At 42.8% G+C, this 15,242-nt stretch overlaps 1 protein-coding gene across 1 annotated transcript in view; it reads left to right on the top strand.

The window, feature by feature from the left end:
• The window catches only part of LOC122815573 (protein mono-ADP-ribosyltransferase PARP12-like), a 1,647,737-nt gene that overhangs the window by 794,182 nt on the left and 838,313 nt on the right, over positions 1 to 15,242 (top strand). Inside the window, exon 7 of the mRNA XM_044088182.1 lies at positions 13,965 to 14,133. Within this exon, the coding sequence (XP_043944117.1) occupies positions 13,965 to 14,133 (169 nt within the window). The remainder of the gene's footprint in view (positions 1 to 13,964; positions 14,134 to 15,242) is intronic.

The following is a 15,242-nucleotide window of genomic DNA, read 5'->3' as shown; positions in this document are numbered from 1 at the left end:
CCGTAGCACTATATATATATATATATATATATATATATATATATATATATATATATGTATATATATATATATATATATATATATATATATATTTATCTACACACACACATATATATATATATATATATATATATATATATATATATATATATATACATACATATATATATATATATATATATATATATATATATATATATATATATATATATATATATATATATATATATATATATATATATATATATATATATATATATATATATATATATATATATAGACATACATATGTATACATGGGTTCATGTCATTTGATTGACAGTTCATTTCACTGACAGTTCATTTCACTGACAGTTCATTACATCGACAAGCATTTTAGGCCCCCACACCCCCCAATGTGGGGGGCTGTGCCCCCCACCCCCCCAACTATATATATCAACTCCAGGGTCGCACAACATTGGGGAAGGGGGCAAATGCTTGTCGATGTAATGAACTGTCAGTGAAATGAACTGTCAATCAAATGACATGAACCCGTATACATATATGTAGATATATATATGTAACTACACATACACATGCAGAGATATGTATAGTAAGATACATATGTAGAAGGTGCACACAATATGGAACAGCCACTATGCCTACAATTACCACCTTACCAACTGGACACTGTATGAGCCAATCATACAAATGACAATTGTTGCCTGCAACATATACCCACAGAGACGTCAAAGTATATAACACCACACACAAGTTTGCATAAATGGGAAAGCTTTATTTGTGTACTATTACAGTTGTATATGCCATGTCGTATAGCTATTTAGACACTGACAGCCATATAAACAGGGTAATGCAACTGTGAAACAGTTATACTAATACAGTAGTCTGGAAAGGTTGACATATGTTGTTGTCCAGGCCGAGGCCTTCAAGTAGTAAAATAGTAGAGACAGACTGGGCCACAGGGTACCACACACTCAACAGGAAGTAATGCAGATGTATAGTTCATCTGCCCTATCTACACTCTGTACACAATCCCTAGGGGTACAGACCTCAGTTGACACAATGGGATGTATCTGTTACATAACAAAGCATAACTGACACCATCACAATCACACTGACAAACAGGACAGTCTGTTTGGCAGGAGGCGGTAGGCCTGCATTTACCCAAGGTGGATTGTATGATAATGTACATCCAGATACCTGAAGGCAGCTTACCCCTGGTACCCACACATGTTGTAACAGCCTAGGTTAGTTGTGGTGCATCCCCCCCAGACTCAAAAGTACTGGGCCATATACCACTGTTACATACACTGGCCTCTGTAGTTCATAAGACCACACATGTATTGTGTAGGTGAAGCCCTCACATATATGCCCCCAACCCCCCAGTATGTGTGGGGGACACAACAGCAGTGGAGTGATGGCAGGAATGGTGGCACAGCATACACACAGCCCACTACATAACTCCAGACAGCATGTCATATGTGCAAAGCCTGGTATGTAGGTGGAGGACAGAGACTGGAACACAGGGCCATATGTGTATAACTGTTGTCATACACTAAGCAAGATATGTATATGTGTATATATCTGTATAGATATATGTGTAATTTATATTTATATATATATATATATATATATATATATATATATATATATATATATATAGTCACCATATATCCTGAACATGGTGTGGAGCCCTGCCTCAGCCCCAATAGACTCAACCTCTTAGTGCAAGGGGATGACAGGTATGTATTGCAGGTATAGTTATAGACTATTGCTACTGTAATAAGGATTGTCTTCACAGACATGGTGTGTGTGGGAGGCCACATCTGCTGTTAACATGTATGCCATTGGCTACTAACAGACATCCTAAAGACATCATAGTACAGTACCACTGCTAGCACAGTAATGCTCCTGTGGACTACAGCAGAGATATGGCCAATATATGTGGACTGTCTGACACACTCAGGTCAGTCCAGGGGTATACACGGAACCCCTTAGTACAAGACATATGGACCAAGCTGAACGATGTGGATGTTAACAGCCATGTATCTGGGTATATCACGTAAATACTGGTATACATTTGCCCACATAGGTTATGCATTCATACACCCCTGTCTGTCCTTTCACATAATAACCACTGGTACAGCGGTGCCATAGCCACATACTACCCACTAGTTAGTGACATACATCTGTACAGCATCCCACTGCTTTGTCTGATGTACATGACTGTTATGGTGGCCCAGTAGCAGTACATCTGGAATGTATCTGGACATGACATCTCAATAGGTAAGTACACTAAGCTGCTAGGCATGTAACAAAGCACTGTGCAGGCTACAGGCAGACTGCCTGAACACTGGCCTATATTTCCTATGGGGAATACAAATGTACCTGCATAGGTAGCAAGCTCTACAGGCATGTCACAGCACAGAGTAAGTCACCTGTGTGAAAGTGCATTACACCACTACCAGATACCTGAGATCAAGTACCCAACACCTCCTTAAGGTAACAAACTTTCAAAATGAGGCAGGTAGATCTGTTTATAGCCACTTCATCTCTAAAATCTGGAACTCCCTTCCAGCCCACATAATAAATAACAACTCCACCACCCAATTCAAAAAACTACTCAAAACACATTTCCTGAATCACAGATTATGTACCTGTACTACCCCTGGATAGTAACTCATATGTCTGTTTCCAGCAACTAGAGTAACAGCTTATCTACTCCTTTTGTAATGTATGCATGGGGTAATAGTATCACTGAACACTGTAAAGAAATCTAAAGGACATAGCATGTCTCTTTGTGTAGAAATGAGTTATGGAAGTTATCTACTGTATCTTCTTGCTATACTTGCTGTTAAACACCTCTATAACATGTATATATTAATGTAGCCTGTGAATGTTGGCAAATACACTCTTTGGTTAACTCACTATCTTATATTTACTACACTTCTATAAGAAGTATAAAGATTGTGTGCTATATATATTGTTTAATGAACCTTTTGGTTAACATGTCTTTCTCTTGTTAATGATTTTACTGCTCTGGAGCTTTTCTCCCTGGTCCTCCACTGAAAATAGACATATAGCCAGTTGGACTCTCCAGGTTAACAAATGTAAAATAAATAAATAAATAAAACCAATGTGAACACAGTCACAGCCACACATGATAAGCTAGCATAATATTACAGTATATGGACTATCTGAGCAACACCATCCTCATATGTGCCACTCACACATCAACCCTACATATACTGGGCTGCTATACAGTGTGGTCAGATGCCTGTCTGTAGTATGGGACGTGTGTGTTTAGCCCTACAAACATATAAGCCGATAGGGTGACATACAGTGGAGCAGCATGTAACATCAGATAGAACAGGACCAAGAACAATGGCATCTACCACAGTCTGTACACAGGCCAAGGTACATACACACAATACACACTGTTGAAAATCACCATAAGTACACAGACCTCAGTACTGTACACACAACCACAGAATGGCCAGGTTATGTCATCAAATATAACCCCTGCTATACATAACATGGGAAGCAGTCTATCTCACTGGCTAGTTATCAGATATGCTGTCAATAAATATGGTATAGAGAACATATGCACCTCCTACTTCATGACATATGTACAAAGGTTAACAGAGTTGTGGCTGGAAGCACAAACACAGTGCCAATATTGACATGTTGATGTGATAACCTCATACATTTACTGCTGTAACAGGGTTTGTTGCAACATATGTCCTATGAGGGATATGAAGTCAGTAACTCTCACGGCTGTCACCATCTACTGACTGCAATCCTCACACTACCTTCCGCAGTTCACAGATAGCTGCTCTGTGGGTAACACAAGTAACATAAGGCACCACACACTGCACAGTATTCAGATGACCCTACAGATGGGGATTCCTCATACACATAGCACTGACATGACAGGTATTTAAACATGTAGGAAAGCCATATCCACACACACCCTGTTAAACCAACATTACTCCATCTGCAGTATAGCAGCACTTACAGTCTGTAGTCAAGTCAGGCACATCCCCCTCCTGTGTGTTGGCTTGATTCCACAGTGTATGTTGATAGAGGTAAGTCCCCAATCCATCTGTGATGCAGTTTGCCAAACAACAGATCTAGTTCCTGCTCACAGTGAATGAAAAGTCCCAACACCAACATTATATCCCTAGATATTGGAGTGTGTTTCCATGCATTTGGGTATGGGAATGTAACCACAGCTGTTTCAAATGCAATCAGCTAGATGAGGGCTGCAATTCGTGCAGAGGCCATCAGCTGATCATGAGCATCACTTACAATACACATGCTGCTGGCTAAGCAAAGCAGGTGTACATCTCCACATCCACCAGAGAGGGAGTGAGAGAGGCAGACAAAGGCAAAGATAAGTCAGGGAGGGGTGGGAGAGTAAAACTTAAGCATGGTTGTGTCACACACCTACCAGTACAGGGTATCGAACCCCTGACTGACTATGTATTGCTATCCCATGTCTATGCAGTTATTGGATGTGCCACATACATTACATGTTGAGGGGCCCTCCAAACGTATATGACACGTGCTTCATGCCTGTCCACATGAACAGGTGTTATCGTCAACACAGCCACACCCTCAAAGGGATGCACACACATTGACACACTTGGCAGGGCCAGGAATACAACTCATCACTAGTGAGAGTGCCACAACACAGTACTTTGCAGGTATCACATGCACCTTAGGGATTATACAGAGGTTATGTGGATGAAGGGTATGTGGAGGTGTCTGACATCAGACAGCATGATTCAGTATGCCAATGAGGGTTGTAGTGAGTGTGAATGTGGTCATAGGCATCATACAACACACACAGACACAGGGTGCCGGTACTGACATGCATGGGTGCATTGCTTCACGGGTGTGTAGTGGTTGACTGTGCCAGATGGCTATACAAAGCAAGGTGATGAGTATACCTTGGCATCAGGCCACATGACAATGGTCTGCAGTGTGGCTGAGGGGTGAAGTGTCTGGATTTGCACACACAGGTGGGTATTGTATTCACCATCCAGTCACCTGGGTAACTATTGCGTGTGGCCAATGTTGTGCATTGCTTGCCATGTATGTGTTCCTTAGTCCTTGACATGGACGGTGTCTGGGATGTGCACACCTCCCATATGCATGTACAGTGACATGTGGAACCATACCTGGGGAGTCTGGCCCATGTTGTATACACATATTGTTATCATCAGATGTGCCAGCCATGGCCTCATGTGGCAGGAACTGTTAATAGACAACAGGTTGACCCTGCACCTACATTGATAGCATGATACAGGTATTCCCTGGTTTCAGTGGCATCTGTCCATACAGGGCATGTTTTCAGGCATGGTATGTCCTTTGTGGGTTACATTTGATGGCACCACAGGTGTTGCAGGTGTCCAGTGGGAACACAGGGAAAGTGCACTGTCTGCATGTACATGCCCATTGGACTGATGGACAGGGTGCCATGCCCTCTGTAGCCCACTGCAATCACACCATGGTTACTATTAGTGAGCAGAGTACTACCAACATAGTGGATGTTGCCTAGGCAAGTGTGTGTGTATGACACATGGGTTGAGGGTGTTCTCTGGGTAATACAAGGGTTGCTAACATTGTTCGCCTGGCTTGATGTAACATATACAGGTATGGATTTGCACCCAACCTCTTGCCTATGTCACATCTGGTATCCCTGTACAGTGGACATTGTGATATATATACTAGGGCCACCATATCAGAAATTAGCAAAACTCACTCAACATTGAGTCCAGTTGTTACACACTCACAGCCACCTCCATACAGGATATGAATGACAAACACAGACACACACACTTTTCATGTCTGGGATTAGAACTCCTACCTAACTAGCTTATCACACTATAGAATTACACAGTTATAGCATGCACCACGGAGATTACTGGGCTATTCTTTCCCCAAAGGTGCATTTCACAGTTGGTGACATCAGCAGACTTGCCAAAGTAGGGCAATGGAGGTTGTAGTGCCTTTGAATGGCCTCAAGAGCATTGCTCCCTACACTGACAAAGGAACACACACACAAACATTCACACTTGCCATGTCAGGGAATAGAACTCCTACCTAACTAGTTTATTACACTATACATTATGCAGTTATAGCACGTGCCACAGAGATTACTGGACTATTATTTCCCTGAACGTGTATTTCACAGTTGGTGACATCAGCAGGTTGTAGTGCCTGTGAATGGTTTCAAAAGCATTGCTCCCTACACTGACAAAGGAAGACACATCACACAAACATCCACACATGTCATGTCAGGGAATAGAACTCCTACTTAGCTAGTTTATCACACTACAGCATTACGCAGTTATAGCATGCACTACAGAGATCACTAGGCTAGTCTTTCCCCAGAAGTGTATTTCACAGTTGGTGACATCAGCAGACTTGCCAAAGTAGTGCAATGGAGGTTGCAGTGCCTGTGAATGGCCTCAAAAGCATTGCTCCCTACACTGACAAAGCAACACACACACACACACACACACACACACACACACACACACACACACACATCCACACTTGCCATGTCATGGAATAGAACTCCTACCTAGCTAGTTTATCACACTACAGCATTACATAGTTATAGCATGTGCCACAGAGATTACTGGGCTATTGCTTCACCGAAGGGGTATTTCACAGTTGGTGACATCAGCAGACTTGCCAAAGTAGGGCAATGGAGGTTGTAGTGCCTGTGAATGGCCTCAAAACCATTGCTCCCTACATTGACAAAGGAACACACACACACAAGCATCCACACTTGCCATGTCTGGGAATATAACTCCTACCTAACTAGTTTATTACACTACAGCATTATGCAGTTATAGCACATGCCACAGGGTTTGCTAGAGTTCCCCTGCCCCAAAGGTGCATTTCACAGTGAATTACATCAGCAGGATTGCCAAAGTAGGGCATTTGAATTGTACTAAGTGTGACTAGCCTAAAATGCATTCCTCCCTACACAGACATAGACACACAAAACATCCACAACTGCCATGTGTGGGAAAAGAACCCCTACCAGAGTTCTATATCACACTACAGCAGTATGCATTTATGGCATGCACTACAGAAATTACTGGGTTACAACATTCCCAGAGGTGTAGTTCTAGGTGGATGACATCAGCAGCCTTGACAAAGTGGCCATTTGAATTGTAGGGAGTGTGAGTAGCCTAAAAGGAATTGCTCTCTACACAGAAAAAGACAGTCACACACACACACACACACACACACACACACACACACACACACACACACACACACACACACACACACACTTGCCAAGTCTGGGATTGGAACTCCTACTTGACTATTTTATCACACTACAACAGTTATAGGGCTACAACCTTCCCACAGGTGCATTTCTAGGTGGATGAAATCAGCAACCTTGCCAAAGTAGAGTATTTGAATTGTAGGGAGTGTGACTACCCTAAAAAGCATTGCTGTCTACACACACACACACACACACACACACACACACACACACACACACACACACACACACACACACACACACACACACACTTGCCAAGTCTGGGATTAGAACTCCTGTCTAACTATTGTATCACACTACAGCAGTACACATTTATGGGACACACTACAGAGATTACTGGGTTACAGCCTTCCCAGAGGTGTATTTCTAGGTGGATGACATCAGCAGCCTTATCAAAGTAGAGCATTTGAATTGTAAGAAGTGTGACTACCCTAAAAAGCATTGTTCACTACACCAAGACAGACAGATATACACACACAGTTGCCATGTCTGGGATTGGAACTCCTACTTAACTAGTTTATCACACTACAGCGGTATGCAGTTATAGGATGCACCAAGGAGATTACTGGTCTACATCTCTCCCAAAGGTGTATTTCACAGTAGATAACCTCAGTTAGCTTCTCATAGTAAGGCTATGGGGAAGGCAGTGTGTGTGCATGGGCCATAACCCATTCATCTAGAGGTTGACACACCACATGCGGGCACGCACAGGGCCATATTTCACAGGTGCATGGGCCATAACCCATTCATCTAGAGGTTGACACACCACATGCGGGCACTGTGAAATACACCTTTGGGAGAGATGTAGACCAGTAATCTCCATGGTGCATCCTATAACTGCATACTGCTGTAGTGTGATAAACTAGTTAGGTATGAGTTCCAATCCCAGACATGGCAACTGCTACAGCTGCTAGTTGACTACGTCCTTTTACAGTCATGTTGCACAGCTAGCACTTGCATCACATAGTCTGTAATGCTGACAGATACCGTTGGCTAGTATCTACAGTGCGTGACATCAGAACCTTATGTGGTTTTGGCCCTTTGGCTGTGTGCTGGGTGGGATAGGCCTGGATGGCTCCTTGTCACATTCACCCTCTTCCACACATCTATGTACGTCTTTAAGTGTAAGCCTTTGGCTTATTATGGTGTGTTGTCCTTAGATATATGTCTGTATTCCTATCCACTGTGTGTGCAAAGCATGAGTGGTGCATACTGAGGAGTGTCTGCACTAACATGTGCAACTGCCAGATATGTCTGGTCCACTGGTGTTTGCAGACATGGCCTTCATGTGTTTAAGTATGTGAGCATGCCCGGTATGACCTTTCAGTATGTAGCTGACTGACATTGCCTTTGTGTCTCTAAGTGTGTGAGCATGCCCAGTATGCCCATCTGTATTGAATGTGTGGATCGAGTCCAGGTTGTTTGTACTGCAGTGCTGACCTTTGTGTTGTACACCTACAGGTAGCATACTGTTTCTGCAGGGTGTCTGTTGATCATTTGGCATTGACTGTTACTACATTTCTACATAGGATGGGGGGGCACACCTGACTATTTCTACATGTTTACAAAGGATTGGGGGGCACACCTGACTGTCACTGCAGTTCCTCATAGGATGTGTGGGCACACCAGACTGTTACTACATGTGTACTTTGATTGGGGGGCACACCTGACTATTTCTACATTTCTACACTGGATTGGGGGGGGGCACACCTGACTGTTATATTGCAACATAGGATGGGGTGGCATATCTGACACTTGTATACATTTGCTATGACTGTACTGGTATGTCAGATGCTCCATTTCATTCTGTATTCTTACCTGTAATGCTGAATAGAGGCATACCAGTGTACTACAGATCTTAGCTTTGATTTGCCTACATATTAGTTTCTGACTTCCTACCCTTCAGAACTAACATCCCACTGCCTGACCTGCTGTGGTCTGTCTGTGTAGGCCTGGGGGGGTTACCCCTAGGCATCATTCAGAGGCCATAGCACAGCCTTTATTTGTGTTTGTCTACACCTGTCCTGCTGGCTGTGACTATTGTTGGGTATGTGAACCCCCCCTGACTGGCATGTGTGAGTCACTTACCTTGTGGGCGTCCTGGTATTGAGGGTGGTGCTGCAGGGCTGCCTATGTCTATGCCCATAGTACTCTCCCTACACATGGTTGAGCACAGGTAGTGTAATGTTTGGCATCCATTTTACTGTATGTGAGAGTCAGAGAGAGGTGTTATTCCCTGGGTCCCTCCTGTGTCAGTGTATTTGCTATGTGTTGCCTCTTTGCCAAGGCCAGGTCATACTGGGCATGCCTCCTTCTGCCTACTGGGGCAGGCTCAGGTTGTTCCTCCTCTGAATTACTCTGTGCCTGTGCAGGCCTTGGCAATGGTGGGGGCTGTATGGCCCTGCCTCGTGCTGTTCCTGCTGCAGCTGTTTCCACAGGATCATATTGTGTAGCATGGCACATACAAGGACAATTTGGGTACATGTAGCTGGCGAGTACTGCAAGGCTCCACTGGATGTGTCCAAGCACCAGAACCATGACTTGAGCATCCCAAACACATGCTCTGCTTTAATTCTGGTCTGTGCATGTGCCTCATTATGGAGTTGTTGTTCGGGTGTGTGTGCATTTCTGATGGGTGTCATCAGTCATGGCTCTAGTGCATATCCAGCATCCCCCACTAGGTTACCGTGAGGGATGTCCCCATTGGGAAATCTCTGGCAAAGCTATGAAAGGAGCCAGATGTGAGAATCATGATATCTTCCAGGGAAGCCAGTACACACATTCATTATTATGCCCTGGTCATCGCATACAATCTGGCAGTTGATGGAGGGGAAGCCCTTGCGGTTGATGTAGACCCTGCCCCACTCACCGGGTGGTTATTTGATGCATATGTGCATGCAGTCTATAGCACCCACTACCTCAGGGTATTCTGCTATTTGGTAGAACAGTTGCATATTGTTGGCCAGTGCCTCACGGGTGTTGGGGAAATATACGTGCTCACCGACATGTGCTGACATGGCATCCAGGAACTGGTGGAGTACCCTGGATGCTGATGCCTGTGAGATCCCCATCATATCCCCAGTTGGCCTTTGGAAAGTACCTGTAGCTAGTATTCTTAGGCGTACACATACCTTGGTATCCACTGGGATGGGTTCCCCTCTGTTTGTTCTGTGTGTCAGGTGTGGCCGGCACAGCTTACCAATTTGCTGTAAGAGGTCCCTGTCCACCCTGTAGTGCTCCACTATCTCCAGCTCATGTAGCTTCTGGTAGGTTACCCTGGGTCTGTACACTCTTTTCCATCTCCTCACTGTGGATTGGTTGACAGCATTCATGTCCTCACCACCCTCAGTCTCTTCCACAAGTTGTTGTATGACAGCTATTGCAGCCCTTATCTTTTTGTTGATTTGTGTGTTAAACGTTCCCTGCTTGCTTACACCGGTGATGTAGAGTGTGGGAAAAACCAGAGGGGAGGGTGTTTGCATAGTTTATAATAGTGTTCTGGACTGGGCTGGTCTGCTGCCTGTGTAATTGGCTGATTCTGATACATTTCACCTGCCAGCTATGCTAGTTCTCCTAGATTACCTACCTACTGCTGTTTTCCCTTCTCATTGCCTTCCTGTTTAAGCCCAGTGGCGCACCATGCAAACAGAGTGCTCAAATGTGCACAGATCTGCTATTTCCTGGTTTAGCTTTTTTTTTCTTCCTTTAAAACCCTATGTACAGTGCGCACACCTGCTCAGACATTGTATAGAGTGCAAGGCAGAGACAGACACACCCCCTTGCTTAACTATGCTTAGCTAGGAGCAAACCTGAGCCACAAGGCTCCAATCAGCTTACAATATGCCTGACAACCCCCCCCCCATGATGTCAGCTAACTCCTAGGCTTGCACCAAGCTATTCTTACTTTTACACTGTTGGGACCTGACTAACATGCTGGCAAAAACTGGGATTCACTATCATCCTCCTCATTTGCATAGGAGTGCCTGCTAATCCATAGTTACATGTCTCACACTGAGCCTGCCCCCTTAGCAATCACTACTCACTGGCCATGTTGTCTTCTGCCTGCCATTGACTTGCATGGCAGAATAGTGATTTTAGTTAGAATGCTTAATTTAGGTTTATTTTGTTATTTTCCCCCAATCCCATTTGCGCGCTACCGCCCTATGCTTAAACAGCCGAGATCGGCTAAAATAAATAAAAGGTTTTTTTTGGCTGTCTGCAACGCCAGTGGCCTTGTACTTGGCCATTGGCATGCTTCTTAACTGATATGCAGCCTTTATTTGGAGCTATCACAGCTCTCTTTTGGATTTTGCAGAAATGTACTAACCGAATACATTTCTGCAAATTGCACTAGTCCTGCACGGCCGGTTGCAAGCTTTCTGGATTGCAAATTCACCTCATTTGCATGGATTTCTCCTGCAAATGTGGTGATTTGCATACAGGGGCTTAGTCCGTGCAGGATTAGTGCAGGAGCACTCATGCACACCCCTGCAGGCTGTTCCTGGATCGCACGGCAGACTTATTGCCTGCTAGAGCTCCTGCACACCATGCAAGGCTTAGAGAATCCGGGGGTATATCTATATTTGGCAGTTTTATGACATACATTACTAGTAGGGATAAAGGTGTTCTGCTGCATTTATATATCTCCAGTATTCATCCTGTAATTGAATATGGTGATCATTTTGTTGTTGTGGTTGTATTACATTTAACATTTCTTGAAAGAATAAAAAAAAAAAGTTACCAAGCAGATATTGGGATGTAAATAAATGCCTTATGGTACCAGACTTAAGTATTTATCCCTATTTTCTATCACATGCAGACTCATGAGGGGTGACTTAATTCTTGTTTATAAATGCTTAAATGATGATTTATTGGCTGCTGTGTTGGGTATAGAATTTGTTAAACACTGGGCTAACACAAGGAATAATACTTTTTGGTTTCATTACTTCCTGTTAGACATCAATCAAGGGTCATAGCTGTGGGCAGTACAGAGGTATTAAACTCCTGTCACATTGCATGAAAGTTCTGGAGAGGGTGATTGATAAAAGGATACGAAGAGTAGTAGAAAGTAAGATAGGACATGAGGAGTTCAGATTCAGATCAGGATGCAGCAGAACTGACCTAATGTTTGCAGTAAGACAGATAGTTTAGAAGAAGCTAGAGTTGAGGAAAGAGTTCAGTTGGGCATTCCTAGACATGGACAAAGCATATAACAAGGTCCCAAGAAAGCTAATTTAGGCAGTCCTGCAGTGGTATGAAGTCACAGAAACAGTGTTAGAATTATTGCAGGCTATGTACAAAGATCCAATGACTCAAGTATGAACAGTGTTCGGTCTCACAGAGGGGGTTCCTAGTGAGAGTGGGTGTGCATTAGGGTTCAGCTCTAAGCCCGCTGCTTTTCATACTGTTGATGGGTTACATTAGCAAATAGGTTGTGGGGGACAGATCAACAAAGTTGCTGTATGCAGATGATGTGGCATTACAGGCAGACTCTGAGCAAGAACTTCAGTAAAGGATAGGGGAATGTCATGTAAAACTGAAGGCATGTGGGATGAAACAAAGTGCAGATAATACAGTGGTAATGGCAGTAAACTGGGGAAAGCAGAAGAAGCTGAGAGTAGAGATATACGTTAAGATAGTAGAATGGACTAACAGCTTCAGGAATCTGGGATGGGTGGCTGAGGAGAAGGAAAGTCTAATGGAGAGATCAAAGCTCTTATTAGAGGGGCTGCAGCCAACTGTCATAGAGTGTCAGGTGTAGTGTATGACAGAAGAATGCCAAAGAAGTTGAAAAGTAAGTTGTACAAAACCAGTGGTGTGATCAGTACTATTGTATGGTACAGAAACCTAGGCTGTAAAGGCAGAGCACCTGAGGAAGCTAGAGGTGGTGGAGATGAAGTGCTTGAGATGGGTGGTAGGATGCACACTGTGGAGCAGATGAAGAAATGAGGACATAAGATCTGAAGCCAAAGTAACTCCAATTGCAGAAATGATCAGAGAACAGATTACAGTGGCTCAGGTACAATCTGGTGAAGACGATTTGGGGCAGACAGTAAGAAGGTAAGAAGAAATAAGGGTGACCAGCAAAGAGGTGGATGGAGTGTGTGAAAAAGTTCTGCGACAGTCAGGCATGAGTGTCAGAGAAGGCAGGAGTGTGGCATTGAATCGAGAGAGATGGCAACAGTTAGCACAACATCCTGACCCCATATAGAAAATTGGAAAAAGGGGGTGGATGATGAGAATTAGATGGAAGGCCACATGTTTTTTTTTTTCAATGTAGAGCTGGTGGGATATGGAATTCTCTATCATTATTAATTAAAAGTTCAAATAATCTGCGGACTTCTGAGTTTTTATTAGACTCTTGGTTTACAGATTTCAAATATGCAACAGGGACTTCTGAGCTTGGTAGCTATTTCATTGAATCATGATTGTTGTTTTCCAGGCTGTGGTGGTTGAGTTAAAGACCTATTTCTTGTACAGAGCAATTAAAAATGATGGCTTCATTCTTGATGTAAGTGATGTGAAAGTTGATAATCTTGCTTTTGACATTTTTTTTGGTACCAAAGTATATTTGTATAGAACATGTATCCAGCAAAATATCCTAGTAAAACATTTGTCACTGTAGTGTAAATTTTGTTTTGTATTACAGTGCTGGTTGGCATTATGTTGATTTTCAGAAGATGATCTGTTATTCCAATCAAGTTAGACGTTTATCTACCCCATCGTCTGTCACTAAACGTTCACACATCATTTTTACTACAGTTTGGATCTGGTACTGGAAAGATGAATATAGCAACTGGATTGAATATGGCAATCAGGTAGTTCCATTTTTCTTTTTCTAATTATTAAGTTTATATTGTTTTCATTTTATGTAATAAATGGATGGAGAGAAATATATGTACTCAAAAGTATTTTTAAAGCTGTAATCTTGCATAAATTTGACATTTTTTATTTACATGTGTAAGTTATTTCCTAGAGTTGAGATATATGCATTCTGACAAGCATTTTAGTAAGGCCATTCACATTAACTGGGTTATCAGGATGTGGCTTTCAGCCTGTTCATTTTGTTAAGACAGACACTGCAGATGGTGCTGAGATTGGAAGCTGTTTAAATGTAACATTATAAATATGTATGTGCAGTATTAGAATTAATATTTCCTAATTCCATAGTAATAAAATTCTGAATTGCAGCCACATCTGCAGCAAGGTCCCTAAAAATAGGAGAAACTTTGAAAGCACCTTGGGTAGACCCACTTAATAATATAGTACATGATGCACTACTAAAGCTTTAGAAGTGCTTTTATCATGCCTTATGAAGATGCCATATTGGTGTGTACTAGATTGCCTTGGCAGGGAGCCATATCTTTGACATTTTCAACGACATTGTTTTCTCACCTGTATATGCTGTACTAATGTATCGTGGATGTAAGATTCATGGACGTTTCATATGAATGCTGTCTTCAAATCAAGACGTGCTCACAGCAAAATTTGAATTAATTTCTATGGGGAGGAGGTCTGATCCCCACACATCCAATGCAATGCTTTTTTCCTTACAATTCTTTTACTAACATAATAAACTCTGAACCAAAGGGAAAGGGAAATTCCACCTGTGATAACCTACACTGACCAAAGTGTGATTTTAACAAACTATATATGATATGATTATACAGTTGACCATCATTTAAACTGATGGCTTTCGTGGGCTTTCGTGGCTCTAACAAGAAACTCTAGAACCCGTCAAGGAGGAAAGGAATAAGCCATCAGAGTGCTATCTTGCTGTCTCTCTAGTCGCTTTTAATGATAAGTTGTATTGCTAGTTATCACTGACATTGAAGATATTATTCACCACCCCTGGTAACTGTCATATTGACAACACACCCCTAAGAGTTGACACAGTAGTCAGGGACTTAGGGATACACATAGACAG

The sequence above is a fragment of the Protopterus annectens genome, chromosome 11.part0 (assembly GCF_019279795.1).
Source record: "Protopterus annectens isolate FY-2018-M chromosome 11.part0, PAN1.0, whole genome shotgun sequence".
In the NCBI taxonomy this organism is placed as follows: domain Eukaryota; kingdom Metazoa; phylum Chordata; order Ceratodontiformes; family Protopteridae; genus Protopterus; species Protopterus annectens.
This window is presented reverse-complemented; position numbering and strand designations above follow the sequence as displayed.